General features: G+C 37.6%; 2 protein-coding genes across 2 annotated transcripts; one reads left to right on the top strand and one right to left on the bottom strand.

Moving 5' to 3' along the window:
• Positions 1 to 5045: 5045 nt before the first annotated feature.
• wu:fc46h12 (uncharacterized protein LOC568958 homolog) lies at positions 5046 to 7901 on the top strand. Its single transcript, XM_034703636.1, has 4 exons — positions 5046 to 5500; positions 6691 to 6801; positions 7454 to 7532; positions 7634 to 7901. Exons 1-4 carry the CDS (start codon positions 5195 to 5197, stop codon positions 7720 to 7722), a joined length of 585 nt encoding a protein of 194 aa, XP_034559527.1. The 5' UTR covers positions 5046 to 5194; the 3' UTR covers positions 7723 to 7901.
• Positions 7902 to 8957: 1056 nt separating this feature from the next.
• LOC117827141 (Y+L amino acid transporter 2) lies at positions 8958 to 19330 on the bottom strand. Its single transcript, XM_034703635.1, has 11 exons — positions 19056 to 19330; positions 17470 to 17581; positions 16697 to 17226; positions 14969 to 15094; positions 14729 to 14873; positions 13591 to 13714; positions 13254 to 13357; positions 13080 to 13176; positions 12817 to 12966; positions 11304 to 11487; positions 8958 to 9952 (listed from the first exon to the last, which is right to left on the bottom strand). The coding sequence occupies exons 3-11, from the start codon at positions 17214 to 17216 to the stop codon at positions 9858 to 9860; spliced, it is 1545 nt and encodes a 514-aa protein (XP_034559526.1). The 5' UTR covers positions 17217 to 17226; positions 17470 to 17581; positions 19056 to 19330; the 3' UTR covers positions 8958 to 9857.
• Positions 19331 to 19777: the final 447 nt, after the last annotated feature.

Here is a 19777-nt window from a genome sequence, read left to right as displayed (position 1 = left end):
GGTTATTTGCCTTTTGGTTGACAGTACAAAGAGAGAGAGGAGCAGAGAGAGGACTTTATTTATTAGTATTAGTAGTTTATTATTAGTATTTTTAAATGTTGATGAGCTTTTTCGTCTAGTTGAGAGATTGCAAGATCAGGGAGACTCAGGTAAATAAACAAACTGAGAATAGTGGCAAGCAAAACTTAACAAATTATATAATACAGACAAGAAGGAAAAAGGCAGAGAAAACATTGAAAAAGTCAGTTTCTGTTAATGTTATTTACATGTTGTGCATTGCATTCAAATGAAAGTGCAAAAAATAATTCCAATGTCAATGTTTGGTATTTTTGGTACTCACTATAGGGTGCTGGTTTACTCCAGAAACATACATACTGTTTATGTATATGTTGAGGAGCTGCTGTATCAAAATGAATTGTCTTTCCCTAGAAATCAGGGTTACCATATGTTTCTTTTATGATTCCAATCCATTTCTCTTTTGCTGTGGCTCAGCATTTCAATAACCTTCATCAGATTTGATGGCTTAGTCACAGACTTTCCCATCAAAAAGTGTAATACTTTTCTTTCACAAATGTGGGAATGAAATTACAGTAAAATGTACAAAACAGTGACATGTATCTTGGCAGCTCTCTGGGTGCTCAGCACCCCTAAACATCCAATCCTAGAATTGCCCCTGACTGGAGGCTTTTTAAATAACATTGAGCTCGGATTGGAACATGAGAAAAATGATTTAACGTTTCCCTTTATTTGTCACACAGTTATGGCGATCCTTGAGGTGGCTGTTTCATCCACTCTAGAGCTGAATGAAAGAAATGTTGCTCCAGTCTTGGAACAGGTCAATCACAGACAAATTCACAGATTTGAATATGCATTGTATTTCTATGATGATAATTTAACTCAACTAATACAATATTAAATGAAAATACCTGAATCTGATCAGTAAAAAGTTATTTGTGTCTTTCAGCTCAAAGACATCATCCAGGGGAACCAACCCGGTCTGGACTTCAACCTAAAATTAAGGAAAATCACCCGAGTCTGAAACTACAACTGACAGTACTTTTCTGATCACTTGTTTAAACAAGTTGTTGTCTATAGAAATTATTTCACTGCATTTTACTCCTTTATCAGTAGAGGGCAACACAGGCTGCACAGGCTTACAAACTATTGTCCTCCAACTCATCTAACTCACTACACTTAAAATGTAGGGTACACTATTTCATCTTTCAATCATCTACAAGTAAAGTATTTCTTCTTAGTAACACTTCTTGCTATAACCAAGGAAGATGGCCATAACGTTGGAGGGATTACAAGATACAGATTATTGGAAACATGATCAAAAATGTCAGAGATTCCCATGATGCAACTTTTCATTAAAGCCCTTCTCTCAGGGGAATATCTATACGTTGTTCAGTTTTATGCTACTAGCTTGTAACTTTTTGACTGCATACACCATGGACTTAGGCAAAGTGTGGTGATGGACTGCACTGGAAAAAATGCCCCTCAAAAAACAAGAAAATAAACTTATCTCAAGGTACTTTTCCCTTGAAATAAGTAAAAAAAATCTGCCAATAGAACAAGTGAAAATTTGCTTGGTAAGATTTCTTAAAATAGGACATAATATTTAGAAAACTGTGATCTTAAAATTAGCAGGGAAAACTTTTTTTAAGCAATATTTTACCAGTATTTTAAAGCTTAGTGTCTCAGAATAAGCCAGGAACAATTTGTAACTTTTCACTCAAAAAAAGATTTTTGCACTAGTACATTTCCTGTCAACTTCTTCATTTGAGATATATTCACCTTAATTTGAGTTGTATTATAGCAGCACTTGTCTAGGTTTAAGACCATCTTGTACTTGAAATAAGATGACAAAGTTTAATTTGAGCATTTCGAGATATAATGTCTTCTCATAGTGAGCTGGATATACTAATATTCAGTCATGTTGTTTTTAGGATAAGCCAGTTATGCTCAAAAGTAGGTGTTTTATTGTGTGCATGTAGTTTGAGGATGGATATATTTATCTGATTTAGAAGAAACGGTGCCTGAAAACTGTAACCCACCTTTAATCCTTTTCGGATCAAACTTCGGATTACCATTACCTGGATGGCTGAGAACCTTCACAGACACAGAGAAATTGGAAACTCAAAACCAGAGTATTTTTGTAAGGTTTTATCTTTGAAAGTGGTCATGTATCTCAGATCTACAGTTTTCTTTCTTTAGTTTTCATGCTAGCATATCATCATCAAATGTGGACACTGAATCCGCTTTGAGAGTAAAACCATTTTAAATGTTCCATACAGGTTGGTTGCTTCTTAAAGTAACCTGTTCAGACATTCAATTCTAGTCAAACTTAGACATTAGTTAAACATAAAAAACAGTTATTAAGTATGAGACAAAATAGTAAACAGAACTCACCATTTATATGTAACATGAACTACAGCCTGGCTCATTGAATACTGAATTAAAAGCAGTATCTGAGCACTCGTCATTAGCAGCTGCTTTAGTGGTTGTTTATGAAAGGAGTGAGATCAGATGTAACCACTGAGGCAAACAAACAGGAGCTTCCAGATTTCCCACGCTACACACACAGAGTGTGAAAATTGAGATGCATTAACATTCCTATACACATATTCCGTGCTGAAGACTGCATCCATTTCTGGCTCTGGTTCATCTTGTCTGGTCTCTGCTTATACAGCTTTTCATCCAGAGCTGTAACTCCACACAAGCAGCTGGCATCTAACCTAATGGCTAACAAACTCCTACAACAACAACCTGTATTTCAGAATATCTTGGAAAAGATTGATGGGATTTTGAGGGTTTATTATTTAGAAAAATCTAATATAACTCATAGAGGCATACCAAGCTGGATTTAAAAAGGTGTGAGGTGCTCTTTGGATAAGGATACATGCAGTCATAGAAACACTCGTGTTTTTTTTTTCCATCTGCGGTTGCCTTTAGTTAGGCGATCACAGCCTAACATAGTGATGACATAGTGATGATTTACTTGAGGAGTGAAGGACACAATAATAATAGTTTAAGATCATAAAAATCTTGCATCAAATACAACATTTTTTAAAAAGTTGTCACCGATGTGAATGAACCAAGCGGCAACCTCCGGTCTACAGTGAACAAGTGAAAATTTGCTTGGTGGGATTTCTTAAAATAAGATGTAATATTTAGAAAACTGTGATCTTAAAATAAGCAGGGAAAACTTTTTTTAAGCAATATTTTACCGACATTTTAAAGCTTAGTGTCTCAGAATAAGCCAGGAATGCTAACAATTAGTATTTTTACACTCAAAAAGATTTTTGCACTAATACATTTCATGTCATCTTCTTCATTTGAGATATATTCACCTCTAGGTTTAGGACCATGTTGTACTTGAAATAAGATGTCAAAGTTTAATTTGAGCATTTCGAGATATAATGTCTTCTCATAGTAAGCTGGATATACTAATATTCAGTCATGTTGTTTTTGGGATAAGCCAGTTATGCTCAAAAGTAGGTGTTTCATTGTGTGCATGTAGTTTGAGGATGTATATTTGTATCTGATTTAAAAGAAACAGTGCCTGAAAACTGTAACCATCCCTTAAAAAAAATATTTTCTTTCTTTCTTTCTTTCTTTCTTTCTTTCTTTCTTTCTTTCTTTCTTTCTTTCTTTCTTTCTTTCTTTCTTTCTTTCTTTCTGTCTTTCTTTCTTTCTTTCTTTCTTTCTTTCTTTCTTTCTTTCTTTCTTTCATCAGTTGAGCTGTTTTCTGATAGATTCTCCAATAAAATGAATTTACTTAAATCAAGTAAAGGGTTTGTCTTAAATCAAGACTATCTGTCTTTTACAAATAAGATCTCAGCTTGAATAATGTATGAAATGTAAAATAAACCTTGTTTCTTCTAAATTACAACTCAAAACAAGATCACTTCAAGATTGTTTGACTTAACAAGATATTTAAGATGAAGTGTCTTGGAACAAGTCCCTCTATCTTGCTCAGATCAAGTCCCTCTATCTTGCTGAAATGTTACTTTTTAAGTAAATGTATCTTAAATCAAGTGGGATAAGACATTTTGACTAAAAATGAAACAATTTTACTCTGTAAGATTTTGAGTTTTTGCAGTGTATAAGTTTATTTTTAGCGGTGGCTATACAATCCATAAAACTAATGTTTTTAAAATATAGTCATACAATTAAAGACTACAACACTATTCACTATTACATGATAATAATGTAAACAATGTAAATGGTATGAATTATCCAATAATCTTTAAAACTTTCTCTATGTAATTCTTCTTCATCTTCATCTTCATCCTCTGTTCCCTCCACTCTCTCCCGCTTTGGTCCATGATAATCAATGTTGTACGATCCACATGACCACTTGAAATGCAGTTCTTTAAAGCCCTCGAGGCAGATTGAGCCAACATTCAGAAGTCGCCTGCACACCGACCTCACACTGTCCTCCTTCAACATGGACCTGAGACGCCTGCTTGTAGCTTCAGCTGTTCTTCTGGGCTCCACGCTCGCCATCACACTGGCAGAACGAACCTCACAGTGCAAAGTCAAATGGTAAGGTTGTTTTGTTTTATATGGTATTTATATCCTCTGCATTCGTATCAAGATTTTAATGTTTAAATTCATGATCAGTATCAGTATTTTGGGCTCTTTCGATGAACTATCTTTATTTCTTTGCTAAAATGGATTTGATTATAGATGTCCATGATGCAGCTGTTACTCAGTGGTTGTTCTAGACCAATTTTACTGGGGGGGCCAGGCTGGGGCCAAGAGTGTTGTCAGAGGGACACATTTAACCATGACAAAAGAGACTGAGAAGGGCGAGGACCGGCTGAGAACAAACTGGCAAAACATCAGTGCATCCCTATATACTAGACATACTGTGTACTATATCAAAATGCAGACTGACAGCAGCTGTTTGGCTGTTTACACTCAACATGAGTCCCTTAGCGCTCTAAGCTTTTTTTTATTATAAAATATTTGTTTGGTGTGGAGAGGGGGGGGCACAGGGGGGTCCAGGTTCAGTTTTACTGGGGCACTGGCCCCTGTTGGCCCCTCCCCAGAACCCCCACTGCTGTTACTTCATGTTCTTAGAACCCTGAATCCTGTGACCAGCTTGTCGGCAGAGATTAATCTTGATGTGTGTTTTTGGGTTGCATGAAATCCATGTCTGTCACAGTGTTAAAGGGGCAAACGCATGTTAGACAAGGTACTTACAGAGTCAAAGCTCTGCAGACTAATTTCTCACGCATGTTATCCTGGAGATGTGGCGGCAAAAGGACTCATAAGACACACTTTAGTCATACCTGTGAGGAGAAATGCAAGTTTTGAGTGTTATTTTTTAACAGAGTTCATCTTCATCTTTATTAATGATGTTTTTTGGGGTCTATTCAGGTTGTTTGACATCTCGTGTCAAGTTGTCCAGGGGAAACTGGTGAGCCAGATCAAGGCCTGGCAGATCAGACAGAGCTGTCTGTACGCAGGAGAGAGGTGCTCATATGAGGTCAGAAACATGAAAATGGCAGTGAATTAAGAATTAGTAGGAATACAAGCTTATAAAAATGTATTTATTCAGTCTGGCTTTTATGTAGGGTTTAACAATTGTATTACTTACCTTTTACTATAATATTGATTTAAATGTTGCTTTATTATTTCAGTAATTTTAACTGTTATCTTATTCTATTTTTTTTTATACATTCATCCATTTATCTACTCAGTTTTAGTGATATTTTTAGCCTTAGTTTTATTTTCAACTCTTATCCTTACCCTTTTTTAATCTGATTTGTATTCTTAATTTAGATGCTTTAACTTATTGTAATCACACATATTTTATTTTTGGTGTGCATTAGTCTCTATTATATTTTATGTTCTTCTTCTTCTTCTTCTTCTTCTTCTTCTTCTTCTTCTTCTTCTTCTTCTTCTTCTTCTTCTTCTTCTTCTTCTTCTTCTTCTTCTTCTTCTTCTTCTTCTTCTTCTTCTTCTTCTTCTTCTTATTATTATTATTATTATTATTATTATTATCTTCCCTTAATATATCTTGCCATTGTTTTATTTCTGCTTCTTTCTTGTTTTTCAATCGCTGTAAAGCACTTTGGGTTGCATTTGTTTAAAAAAAAAGGTGCTAAACAAATAAAGCTTGATTGATTGATTGATTGATTGATTGATTGATTGATTGATTGATTGATTGATTGATTGATTGATTGATTGAAGCTTATGCAAATATTTATTTTATTTTCAAGTACAAATTTAAACATGGATGTAAGTGCAGGAAGCTTGTAGATGGACGTAAACATGTATTCTTTTTGACAGATCAGAATTAACGTGGTACAACTATCAATTCAATTGGGAGCGAAAAATGTGACAACCATCCCCAGTCTCCCCTACTATTGATCATGCCGCCTAGGAGGCATTGGCTCAGGCGAAAGTTATATTCAATCAGCTCGATCCCACTAGATATCTTGAATTTGACTTTTTAGAGCACTGAAATGGCTGTAGGAGAAAAATACAGTTTAAATTGTTTTCATTATTGTAGCCTTTATGGCAAACTAAAACATGGGGCTGTTGCAACAACCAGAAAACTAGCCGATGCGCATTATACATAATGTCATTGTTTTCAGTGTTAAAGCACTGAGCTTGGGATGTTTATTGTGTACTGTTCCTGTCAGACTGAGCTGAATGCATAATGTCTTGCAGCTCGTGTCGTCAGCACCTTACCTGATCACAGCCACACACACGTCTTCAACCACCAGGAAAGTGAGCGACCTGCAGTTTCTCCTGGAGCAGTCCACTGTTTGCAAAATGACCGTAAGTAATAATAATAACAATAATACATTTTATTTAACAGCGCCTTTCTTAACACTCAAGGCTACTTTACATAGGGATTAAAACACAATAAAATAAAATAACACGATAAAATAAATAAAACAACAAGCAGAGAAACACCAAGTTAAAAATTAAGCAGTGGAAATTAAACAGAGAATGTGGATTGGAACAGATGAGTTTTGAGTTTTGATTTGAAGAGGGGCAGTGAGTAAATATTTCTGATGTCAGGTGGGAGTGAGTTCCAGAGTTGGGGAGCAGAGCTTTCAGTCGCTCTGCTCCCCAACTCCGGAACTCACTCCACCTCTCTGTGCCCTCTGCCCGTCTGGGAGCAGAGCTCTGCTGTTATGTTATTGATATGAGAGTTGAAAGAAAGTGTGGAGTTTTTTTTCCTGTACAAACTTTGTTATAGACCACACAACTCTAGCACCAAATATTGATATCAACATAATGTTTCTCTGAATATTTAACACAGTCGAAGTGATAAGGTTGTTTATCTGATCCTAGAGAACAGTTCAAAGGCTTTATTAGCTTCAGTCACTGACTCTATTCTTCAGGACATTGTTTCCTATCTTATTGATCAGGAAAACTTGTTGTGTGTGTGCGTGTGTGTGTGCACTGATATCTTGATGAATAGGGCGAGGCGGTGTCTGAGTTCTCCAAAGATCCAGCTGACAATAGCACAAACTACTGCAGCCTGCAGAACCTGATGGATGGTAAATATTTGTTTATCTAAGACAACAACTTCAACACCACAAGAAATTATAGCATGTTTCCTGTTGTCTTAATGGGTGTCTCTGTGTTATTCTCTGTTCAGGAAGTGACCTCATCAATGCTGAGGGATACAAACAGTTCAGCAATAAGTATATCTGCTCTGGCTTTGATACTGCCAACTGCACCTTATAATAGCTGAGAAAATGTTTCTATGTGTGTTCTGCTTCTCTGTTATTTCTGTATGCATCATGAGGGTTGGTGTCATAGTTTGAAAAGTGCTTTGTTATCACCAGTGGTGGACAAAGTATACAGCTTCATTACTTAAGTCAAAGTATAGATACTTCAAGTAAAATATTACTCCAATAGAAGTGAAAGTTGCTCTGTCATTTTATTACTTGAGTTAAAGTAACAAAGTACGTGTTTTTAAAAATACTTAAGTATCCTAAGTACTTCTTAAAAAATCTGATCTGAGTGAAATTTGCTCTGTGTTTGCTCCATGTTCAACTGTGGAGATGCACGATATACAGGTATGACTAAACCACTGAGACAAACAGAACTACACAAACACATTTTACTGTCTTAGGGATCAGATTTCAGAAAAGAGAAGGACATTCATGAGCTGACTCCAAAGCAAAAGTAGTGAGTATCTAGAGCACTGATAGAAATGTAGTGTAGTAAAAGTAATCCCCAAAAAATAATACTCAAGTAAAGTACAGATACTCAAAAAATTTACTTAAGTACAGTACTTTAGTACATTTACTCTGTTACTGTCCACCACTGGTTATCACAGAAACTGCAGAGATTCCTCATGATAAACTATAGACACGGTTCAGTTTTACTAAGGCTCCACCTGATTATGAATGTGTGGACTGTGAAAAAAAGACCAAAATCAAGACTATTAAATTTGTAGTTTCTGTGTTTTATCTTTTTAATTGTGCTGTGGCAAAGATGATACAATCAAAAGATGCATTGACATTTAAACATTTACATTTTATTAAACCACATAATTGTAAAGAAAACCAAATACAAAAGAACTCAATGTCTAAAATAAAGGTTTGTCAGTTTATCATATGGAAAAGTCTTCATTAAAGTTATGAGCTTTGTTTACTTGTTTTTAATTTGAGAAAACTGAGCTGACATCTCTGTCTTTGTAATTCATTAGCTATTCCCCAATAAATACCAGGTATGCTAGTTCCTCCTTCATGTAATACACTCAACCAAAAATCCTGTTCCATTATCATTTAAAGCTCCAGTGAGGAGTATTTATCTGCTTATGAAACTGACTACAATGATAACAGATGCCTCTTTATGTGCTACAAAAGCAGTAGTCCTCCATGTGTATTTCTAATGCTGGGAAGCACTACCATGGAGTATCTCTCAAAGGAAATGAGATGCTAAAGCAGAAACAAACAAAGATCCACAGTGAGTGATACATCTGACTGTTTTCAGACAGCAGGAGGAGATTTTTTTTGTAGGAAAACCCTACTTACACATGTACAAGGCAAAATCAGAGATACAAGGCACTGGGTTGTCCACAGGGGGCGCCAAAATCAAAACCCACAACTCCTCAAGAGAGCGATGGGATTTGCCATTGATGCAGCAGTACTGAACCTGCAGTTCCTGATAAACCTGCCTCGCCTTAACATAAGAAAAGTACGCCTACAGCATTATGAATGTCGTGCTCACGTTCCCCTCCTAGTTCCTGGTAATAAAACTGGATGATGAAAGGCTAACATGGTGGTGCAGATGTAACATGATTCTGTGTTTGCAATGATATCACACACATCAGTCACATAAAAATTGGTGTATCAGTAGGGTGTGTTTTGTGTTAAAACATCATTAAAGTGGTCAAAATATTCAAGTTAATTTCAAACGTATAGCAGCAAAACTGGAATACACTTCAAGTGATTACATTAAACATTTAAAGTGAAAAAAAAGGAACACGATTTAACAGACATCTGCTTTAAAGCTATAACTTCTTTGTTCCCCAGCCAAGTAATCATCATTTGATATATTTTACAGACAAAACGTAATCACAAAAGTCAGAAAAGTCAAATATGTTCTATTGTAGTGAACATATTGATAACCACATCCTCACAGAAGATGTCCCATAATCTTTGAAGCAAAGTATTTGGCATTTTTAGAATAAAGCAGCCGTTAATCAACTGTAGTTCTTGCTCCTTTCCTGTGGAGTCTTTTGAGATTGAGTTCCCTCACAGCTCCATCCAGGAAAGACTTGTTTTTCTGCATCCAGGGAGCATTAGTGTCAAAACACAGGCAAGCTAAGGCCTCGAGGAGGAAGCTCAGCCACAGTGTCTGTTTGCAGCTCACTGACTTGAACTGCTTGCTTGTGCGTCCGTTTCAGTGTCAGCTTCAGTCAGGCAGCAGTAGAGCAGCGTCTGGGTGAATCTGGTTAACCAGGCTGCAGGAAAAATGAGAAAAATCCAGGATGATTGGTAAAGTGTTCAAAAATCATTTTCTTTTTGACATGTTTGACACATGACCAGGCAACAAAGCAGTGTAAGAGTCATGTTAAGAAGAATAAAAGAACAAACGGCAAAGAAGAGAAGAAGAAAAGGAGGGAGATAGGTGGGGGCAGAAGAAGACAATGATGAAGAAAAGGAGGAAGATGTCAATTGAGTAGAAAACAAGGAACAAAAATTCCAACACACATTCAACTACTTAAAGTATATATTTAAAATTTAGTAAGACTTTTGACTTTATTGTCCCCTTGGGGAAATTCTTTTCCACAGCACCTTTCTGCATTTCCACAGACATAGACAAACACAAGAACATACACTGTAAGCTCAACAAACTGTCCCCAATGACATCAACACTCAGACAAGGTTGTATAATTCAGTGAGGCCTTTTGTTCAGGCTCGCTATAACAGCAGGGATCAGGCTTTTGCAGAGGCAAGCCCTTCTGCACCTCAGTGCTGTACCTGCGTCCTGAGGGGAGTGGGATGAGGTGGGTGTTTCGTGGATGTGTGGTGTCCGGTTCTATTGAGGTTGCGATGCGTGTGATGGCCCTGTGGTTTAAGTCTGTGAGGTTTGGTGTGGGGAGACCGATTATTTTAGAAGCTGTGGTAGTGATGCGTGTGAGTTTGGCCTTGTTTTTAACAGATAACATGTTGAAGAAGCAGGTGGAGCAGTACAGGAGGATGGATTGAGTCATGCTCTGGTATAGCAGCAGAAGGAGACGGGGGGCAACAGAGTACTTTGAGTTTACGGATGGCTGACAGTCTTAGATGGCTCCTTTTTTGAATGTCACTGGTGTGCTGGTTGAAAGTGAATTGATTGTCCAATGTTACTCCGAGGTATTTAAAGCTGTCAACTGCTTCTACTGCCTGATGGTTGATGTTGATAGGGTGCTGAGGTGAGGTGGGGCTGAATATTAATTATTTTGTTTTAGTGACATTGAGATGGAGATAGTTATCCTTGCACTAAGGAAGAAATTCTAATAGCTGAATATCCTGCCAACTAGATACATACTGTTTGTCTGCTGTAATCATGGTGAGCCAGGGTTTTTGTCCATTTTTAGTTCCTTTATTTTGCATGTAAATTAAGTTGACTGTCCTTCAAATGGATTTGTATGGAAGCCTGGAACAGCTTGTAGTTATTTAATTCAAGATTTTTTTTATAAAAAATAATAAGCCTCTGTGATTTTCTGAGATACGGCAGATTATCTTGCCAACTTGCGATCTCAAGGTGTACAGAAAATATTTGACATAATAGCAACTCCTGGCCCCCGTAGCTTTGAGCCTTAAACTTACTGTTTAACTTGCGAAGGGATCTGGGCCTCCTCTCCTCTGGCAGGTAGATGGCCACATAATACACTGGCAGTCCAGAGAGCGCGATGCCAATTCCTATGAAAGAGTTTATGGTGTCTGCGTACAGAGGGACGATGACTAAGAACAGGCTGCACAGACAGTAGACGATGGGAAAGAACAACGACAACTGTGGGGAGAGAGAGGGAGAGAAATGTGATTAGTTTGTCAGAGTATGTTGTAATAATTCAAATTGTGTCATCTGTGCTTCATTTTAGTATGTTTAGTATATGTACAACATGACAGATCAACTGAACTGTATGTGTTTAATATGTAAGAAGAATGCCCCGGTCCTATTTTTTTGTTCACTGAACATAAAGATCACTGAAATTTGGAGGCTAAAAAAATCTAAAGTCAAGTCAGTTTCAGAAGAGAAAGAACAGCCTTCTACCCTAAGACCATCAGGATGTGGAACGCTCACACAGTGTCCTCTGTTGGTCCCGTACGCTGCACCTCTACGTAAAAAGCTCTCAATCTTAAATCAAAATATAACTCTGGATGTATGGGGCGCCGTTTGTAAAGTTGTGTACACTGAAAATAACAGCAACATTTCTCCACATTAAGCTCCAAAACGTCATAAAAATGTAGAGTGAATTTTTTAAAGTCACTTTTTTCATCACATTTGGAGGAATATTTGTGATCTTCTTCACATTTAATTTTGTTGTGAAAAATATATTAAGTTAAATCATTGTTAAATCAAAATGCTAAATCTAAATGTTAAATATGAATCTAAACGTTAAATATAAATCTAAACGCTAAATCTAAATGTTAAATCTAAATCTAAATGCTAAATATAAATATAAATATAAATGTCAAATCTAAATCTAAATGTTAAATATAATTTTGATCGACTGCAGATACATCCATATGGGGTGCCGTTTGTAAAGTTTAACAGCAACATTTAGCTCCAAAACGTCATAACAATGTAGAGAAAATTTTTAAAAGTCACTTTTTAAAAAAATGTATAAATCTAAATTATATTTAACATTTAGATTTATATTCTTTATTTAGATTTGTATTTAGCATTTAGATTTAGATTTAGCATTTAGATTTATATTTATATTTAGCATTTAGATTTAGATTTAGCATTTAGATTTATATCTAACATTTAGGATTATATTTAGCATTTTGATTTAACAATGATTTACCTTAACATATTTTCCCAACAAAATCAAATCTAATTGTGATGAAAAAAGTGACTTTTGAAAATTCACTCTACATTTTTTTGACGTTTTGGAGCTAAATGTAGAGAATTGTTTTTGTTATTTTTGGTTTGCACAACTTTACAAACGGCGCCCCATATGGATGTATCTGCAGCCAATCAACAGAGTTGAAAGCAGAATTTTAAGTTGTACCAGAAATTAAATATATCCATTACCCCTACTTTAATATACAGTACTCTTCAAACTGTGTATTCTTTTATACTCAGTGTGAGTCTGAACAATAACACAAGCAGCACCTTCAGAGGCCTGTGTCTGTCTGGCTGAGTGAAGCGCAGGTAGATGAGGCCAGCCACAGAGAGACCCACATAGAGCCAGTAACTGAAGCTGAAATAATTGATGAGCTGAAACACGTCCTCCACGCACAAGAAGATCAGACCCATCAGACCCTGCAGGACCACAGCACAATGACAGATTGCTCATTATTCTAAATTAACCATTTTAGTTTTTAGAGGTTTGAGGAATTCTTATGATATATTGAAGTCAGATAAATGGTCCTCACGTTGAACAGCAGTGCAGGTATGGGTGTGTATCGCTCAAGGTGAATCAGACTCAGACTGTCGGGGAGGTGACCCTGTCTGGCCCCGACGAAAAACAACCTACATGGTTGACAAACAAGGAGAGTTATCTACAACATACTGATCATATGGCTAAAGTCAGTATTGGTTCTGATTACCTTGAAGCAGCGATGATGGAAGCATTGAGTCCTCCGTAGCAAGACATGGCGACTGAAACAGGAATGATCCACTTAAAAGGCCCCAAGACTGCGTTTCCAAATGTCTGTGGATTCAGATTAACATGGATTATTAAAGAATTCCCTTCACATATGTTTTCAGAGGAGCTTTCAGACCATTACGTTGTCTAAATTTCTGACATCATGCAAACAAAGTCTACTGTCGTTTCTGATGTCAGAGTGCAAAACATATGATGTTGATGGTTTCTGAGTAGGGCAGGATTATTATTAGCAGCAGGGTGAATTTTCTGTCTCAGGTGACTGTGTGTGTGTGTCTCACCACAGCAACTGCATCACTAGCCAGCAGGGATGGCATGTCCAGAACAACATAGTATGCTACGTTACTCAGCAGGTAGATTATGGTCACTATGGGCATGGAGATGGCGATGGCCAGGGGAAGATTTCTACAATAAAAACAAAGAAGTTAATAATAATAATATAGTACATTTTATCTATAAAAGCGCTTTAAAAGATTCTCCAAGACACGTTACAGGAAAATAAATTATACGATAAAAAAGCAAAGGAAAGCAAGCAATCAATTATAGGTTAAAAGCCTTTGTAAATAGGTGGGTTTTGAGTCCGGATTTGAATTTGGTGAGTGAGGGAGAGAATCTGAGGTGTTGGGGGGGAGAGTTCCAGAGGGTAGGGGCAGCAACAGAGAAGGCCCTGTCCCCCCAGGTTCAGTGCTTGGGTTTGGTAAGAGGGGTGAGGAGGTTGGCATTGGTGGAGCGGAGGTTGCGGGAGGGACTGTATATGGCTGCAGAAGGTCGGTGAGGTAGGAGGGAGCTAGATTATGGAGGGCTTTGTAGGTGATGAGGAGGATCTTGTACTGTATTCAGGAGGTGATGGGAAGCCAATGGAGGTTCTGGAGGACTGGGGTGATGCGGTCTCTGGAGCGGGAATGAGTGAGGAGGCGTGGAGCTGAGTTTTGTATGTATTGTAATTTGTTGGGTGTTGGGTGAACCGTAGAGGATGCTAGAGAAGTTACCGAAAGAAGTCACTGAAGGAGATTCCTGTTATGACAAATTACAATCACAACCTTCACAGCCTCTAATGGTTCAAGTTTAAGCCAAGCTCATTTGGTTTTTCAACCATTTAAAAAAAAAAAAAAAACGGCAAAAATGATTGATCTAAGAAATATGTGTAGTTATTTTTTTTTTTCCGACTGATTTATCCAGTCTGGCCATTTGGGGGCAGCAGAAACAAGCTCCAAACAAAACTCACACATCATCACTAAGGGTTAGATGTCAAATAGGTTAGCCAGCAGCTGTGTGTGTGTGTGTGTGTGTGTGTGTGTGTGTGTGTGTGTGTGTGTGTGTGTGTGTGTGTGTGTGTGTGTGTGTGTGTGTGTGTGTGTGTGTGTGTGTGTGTGTGTGTGTGTGTGTGTGTGTGTGTGTGTGTGTGTGTGTGTGTGTTACCTCTCTGGATTCTGAATTTCTTCGGTCACAAAGTTGAGAGTATCCCAGCCTGAGTAGGAGAACAGAGCTGAATAAAGAGCCAGAGCGATGGCTCCAGGGTCTTTAGTGGAGCCTTCAAATGGACTCTCAAAGTTCTTTGACTCGCCTATAGAAAGAGAATTCACCGTCAGTCATACATGCTGTATGTTGTTTTTTGTTCATGTTTCCTCTGTTGTGTTCATACCTATAGTCTAATCTTACCAGTGGATGCTTTCAGTATTCCCATAATGATGATGAGGATGAGAGCCATGAGTTTGGCATACGTGAAAATGTCTGTGACCAGAGTGCCCCATTTCACATAGGCACAGTTGATGAAGATGAGCATACCTGGACAAACCAGAGGGATAGGATGAGTGAACCCTTTTCTGCAGAGCTAGAGAGTTTGGTGTTCTGAGTGCGTTGCATTTTAACTTTAAAGAAAGATAAATTATTTCTGAAATAATGATAAAACACGGTGGTGGGTTTGTGGAGCTTATTTTGAAGTTAGTAAAGATGTTTTTACTCAGGCAGCTATTACTCAACCCCCAGACCACAAACCACCTGTGTATTTCATCATGAGCCACATTCAGTCTGAGGACTCAGAGACAGACACTCAGCAGTTTATGAATCATTCTGACCTCTAACCTGAATACCAAGACAACACTCTCCTACATAGAAAGCCAGGCTGTAAACGCATGGTGGTATGTCAAAGACTGGTGGTCTAAGTTTAGCTGATGTCAGACCTACTTACAGACAAGGTTACTGGGTTTGGAACTAATGGATAGCTTGAAATGCACTGGGACTATATTAAGACTCCAATTTTGCCCGTGTCATTCTTCATAGACAGAACCAAGGCTCCTTTTAGAGAGTTTAAACTCCTGAATGATGAAGGATATCTGCACTGACAAATGTACTTTCACCAGTGACTACTTCAAAGATACACACACAAAAAAAACACTTGAAAAACAAAACAAAAATAGAATTTATAATAATTTTGGGGTCTTTTTGCCTTTATCAGTACATTTTGAATGAGACAATTCATGTATGGAGTAGAGAGTGGAGGAAGTCATGCAGCAAAGGGTCGAGGCTGGGAGTCGAACTTGCAACCCTTGCAACAAAGTCTACAGCCTCTGTACATGGGGCGCACGCTTTAGTCATGAGCCAAACTGGTTCCCCAACAATCTTCATATTTAATTGTAACTGTGAATGTTTTTTTCCATTAACTCTGATTTCTTGTTAGGAGGGTGACGTTGTTATCAGTGAGATAACTTTAAACAGTCATGCTTGAATGTCTCTTTTTGTGTATGTGAGCAAGCGTCACACTTTTCTACTTACAATTAAAACTACATCACAGAGAGGTGATAACAGCACACTAAAAAGTAAGAGAAAATGCTTCCACAAGTGTTTGACACAGGTATTAAGTTTGTGAAGTTATAAATATTAAGAATACACACATCTGTATGAAAAAGGGACAACTGTGATGAATTCAGCGGCAGCAAAATTAAAAGGCAAAAGCGCAGTGTTTGATTTATCTGCTCTGGGCTATTAGAGTGACATGACAGTGCAACATATGGACTTGGTAAATTGACTTGTACACAGTGCTTTTACTCTACTCTCCACATGTACACACTGATGGCAGAGGTTGCTGTAGAAGAGGACCACAAGTATTAACTAATCTCATTCATATACATTCTGAAATCAAACCACAAATGACCCACTCTACCGCTGAGCAACAGCAGCCCAAGTTATGTCTGCTCTGCTTTAAAAGGACCCACTCTGTAAAAATATCAAGCTCTGTCTGAGGTTTAAAAAACACAGGAACTCTTATTTAGAGGTGATTATTTACAATTAAAAATGTATTTGTAAGTAATGTGTTTTTTTGTTTTGTGAATAGATCGACCAAAATCTTGAACTTGATCTGTCACACTCATTCACACAAAGAGTACTTACAGAGGCAGGCTGCAGCTATAAGCCGTATAGAATCGTACGGTGGCTGGCAGGTGGGGTATAAAGCATCCACCAGGTAGTTGGCAAAGGTCAATGAAATCACCGCCTGGCTGGCCGGCTCGATCAGCAGGATGGACGTCCACAAACGGACGAAAGCCAGGAGGCCTCCAAACGACTCCAGGATGTAGGAGTAGCTGGCTCCGGATTTAGTGATGGTGGTGCCGAGTTCTGCGTAACACAATGCCCCAAACACAGAGAAGATACCTCCAAAAGCCCAAATCAGCAAGGACAGCCCGTAAGAGCCGCTGTACATGAGCACACCTTTTGGTGAGACGAAGATCCCAGAGCCGATCATGTTTCCAACAATGAGGCAGACTCCATTGATGAGGGAGATTTCCCTCTTCATCTGTATCTTTTCTTCTTTAACATCATTTTTGGCCTTTAAGTCCTCATCAGACGGAGCCTGTGAACTCGAGCATATAGTCCCAAACATGGTCCCCATCTTCTGCCTCAGGTCCCCCATTGATCCAGTGCTGATGTGGAGATGGTAGAACAAGAGTTAAAGAGTACACCAAAAAATAACCAGATACTCAATAAATACATGACATGACTTTCTCTTGAACAATTTTCATATAGTGTCTAACAATGGTCAACAGACAGGTCAAACACATGCATGACACAGCAGTTACATTTAATGCTCACTTGATGCATGCAGACAGGAACAGAATGTACTGAAGGAAAAGAAGACGTGTGTCAAAGCACCAAAGTGAACTTACTTTAGGTTACTTAAAGAATATCAACAGGTGTTTTTGTTCTCCTGAATGTGTAGAGTCTTCCTCAGGTCACTGTACTCCTCTTAACCAGGTACTGAGACATTGGTGAGATCACCTAAGAGGGGGAGCAACAGGGCAGTTGATGTTGAAATCACCGCAGCCCAACACATCCACTGCATGTGTTTTTCTAGCAGCAGTCGACCCACACGCTCGTGTTCCTCTCCTGTGCTATTTTCAGAGACCAGGAGACCTCCTGCCCCCAGAGAGCTCTCAACTTTAGATAGAGGGAGTCAGGCTGCTACTGGGTCAACATACAGATTACAGTCAGTGGATTGTGTAATATACTCCTCATCAGTAAAATCATTTCAGCAATACATGACACACTGATAATTTGTTCTGTGTGAGTTTGTGATCATTTTCTATTCAACTATGAGATTTGTTTGGCATATTGTGTAACATTTTTTGTTTCATTCTGTAGTTGTGAGTCTGTTTTTTAAGTCTTTGTAGATTTTTTATTCATTAGTAGCTGTTTTTTTGTAAGCAGGGCCGGCTTGTGACAGGCAGTATAGGCAAATGCTAGGGGCGCAGGCCATCCATAGGGAACGCCGCTAAATGAGTGAGGAAGAAAATTTGAAGATAATAGGAAAAACAATATTGTTTTATCTAATTTAATTTTGGATTAAATTGCAGAATGATGTCAGTAAACATTTAAAAAAAATTGATTTATTTTTGGTTTTAAAAATAATGGTATGCAAATCAGTTTTTGAAGTCAAGTGTTCATGAATTACTTGTTTTTGTTTTGTTGTTGTTTTTCTTTACACTTTGGAAGCTGTTACCTTAATTAGATAGAAAATGTAGGCTAGGCTTCAATAAGAATTTTGCTTCTGCTTTTTCAGTCATCACTTAATACATTAGTGTTGCTTTGTTTAAAGTGTCTGCACTGTGGAAATTATTATGTTATATAAGGACTGAATAAATTATGCTACTATTACATTATGCATTTTGAAATTGTATTATTATTTCCCTGCGAAATATCAGTGTTACTACCATTTTATTAAAATTCTTTTAGATGTCATTTTCATTTTAAAACAAAGGAAACCTTTAAAACATAAAGTTGGATGTCAGTTGTATTTCAGTGTATATGTGATGTGATTGTTGGAGTTGGTTACAATACAAGGGGCACCAGTTAAAATCTTGCCTAGGGCACCAAGTCGGTTATGGACGGATCTGTTTGTATGTCTGTAGTTTCATCTCTTTCTTGTTACTTTCTCTTTGTGATATTATTTTCTCTATTGTTTCTTCAAGGTCTTTTTGTGTCTCTTTGATGTTTTCCCTCCCCTTGTAGTTGTTGTGTATGTTTGTGCTCATTATTAGACTTTGTGTCTCTTTGTAGTTGTTGTTTTGACTCGTTGACTTTATATGGAATGCCCTCGTTTCTACCCATTGCGAGATGTGAAGCCAGGAAACTGCCACGACAGCTGTTGACATTTTGCATTGCGGGAGCCGAAGCACGCACAGAAGTTAACTGACTGGTAGAAGCGTTGAACTGGTTTCACACCTTCTGCTAATCAAAAAAGCATTAAACTTACCGATGTTGAAGATCTCTCAGGTGGGCACAATCCACCGTGGAACAGATTTTTGTATTGACTTGAAGCAGACACTGTCACATTGGGTAAAAAACTATTCTCCATGTGCAGAGAATGGAAGATTCAAAAAACAAAATGTGCAAAAGGTACAAAAAAAACCTTACTTTTAATGTCAAAGCAAAACTAAATCCAAAAAGATCCAAAAGAAAACACCAGAGAACCATCAGGACGCATGAAACGCAGGGAACACAGGAGAGGATGATATGATCCAATACAGAAGAGAGGAGACAAACTAAATACATCAAAGGTAATCAAACACAGGTGTGACACAAGGCTCAGGTGAAACCAATCAGGGTGAAGCACACAATCACAGAAGAGTGAAAACTCAGGAAGTACAAATAGACTTGACACACTGGGGTAAATAATACAAGATAAAACAGGAAACCAGACAGAACACAAGTGTAAAGAATGACAACACAACACAAGAAATGACGACTGAATAACAACTCTGGGAAAACTACAACAAGATTAACTAATATCAGACATGAAATCAAAGCCAGAAACACAATGGAAATACAAAACTAAACAAAACAAAACTCATGACACACTCATGGCTGTCAATCAATCATCTATTTAAACTCAAATTAATAACTAAATTAAACTACTAATTCTCAGAAAAATGAACACTAGGACCCAAATCAGCATGATAAAACTATGGCGACAGA

The sequence above is a fragment of the Notolabrus celidotus genome, chromosome 15 (genome assembly GCF_009762535.1).
Source record: "Notolabrus celidotus isolate fNotCel1 chromosome 15, fNotCel1.pri, whole genome shotgun sequence".
Lineage (NCBI taxonomy): Eukaryota > Metazoa > Chordata > Actinopteri > Labriformes > Labridae > Notolabrus > Notolabrus celidotus.
Note: the sequence above shows the minus strand (reverse complement) of the source record. Positions and strands in the feature narration are given on the sequence as shown.

Coding starts and splice junctions, on each gene's coding strand:
- wu:fc46h12 (XM_034703636.1), top strand. CDS start 5,195: ATGTTAGACAAGGTACTTACAGAGTCAAAGCTCTGCAGACTAATTTCT. Junction 5,501..6,690: donor GAGAGAGGTGCTCATATGAG/GTCAGAAACATG, acceptor AATGTCTTGCAG/CTCGTGTCGTCAGCACCTTA. Junction 6,802..7,453: donor CCACTGTTTGCAAAATGACC/GTAAGTAATAAT, acceptor CTTGATGAATAG/GGCGAGGCGGTGTCTGAGTT.
- LOC117827141 (XM_034703635.1), bottom strand. CDS start 17,216: ATGGGGGACCTGAGGCAGAAGATGGGGACCATGTTTGGGACTATATGC. Junction 11,488..12,816: donor ACAGACACAGGCCTCTGAAG/GTGCTGCTTGTG, acceptor CTCTCCCCACAG/TTGTCGTTGTTCTTTCCCAT. Junction 9,953..11,303: donor ATCCCTTCGCAAGTTAAACA/GTAAGTTTAAGG, acceptor TTTTTCCTGCAG/CCTGGTTAACCAGATTCACC.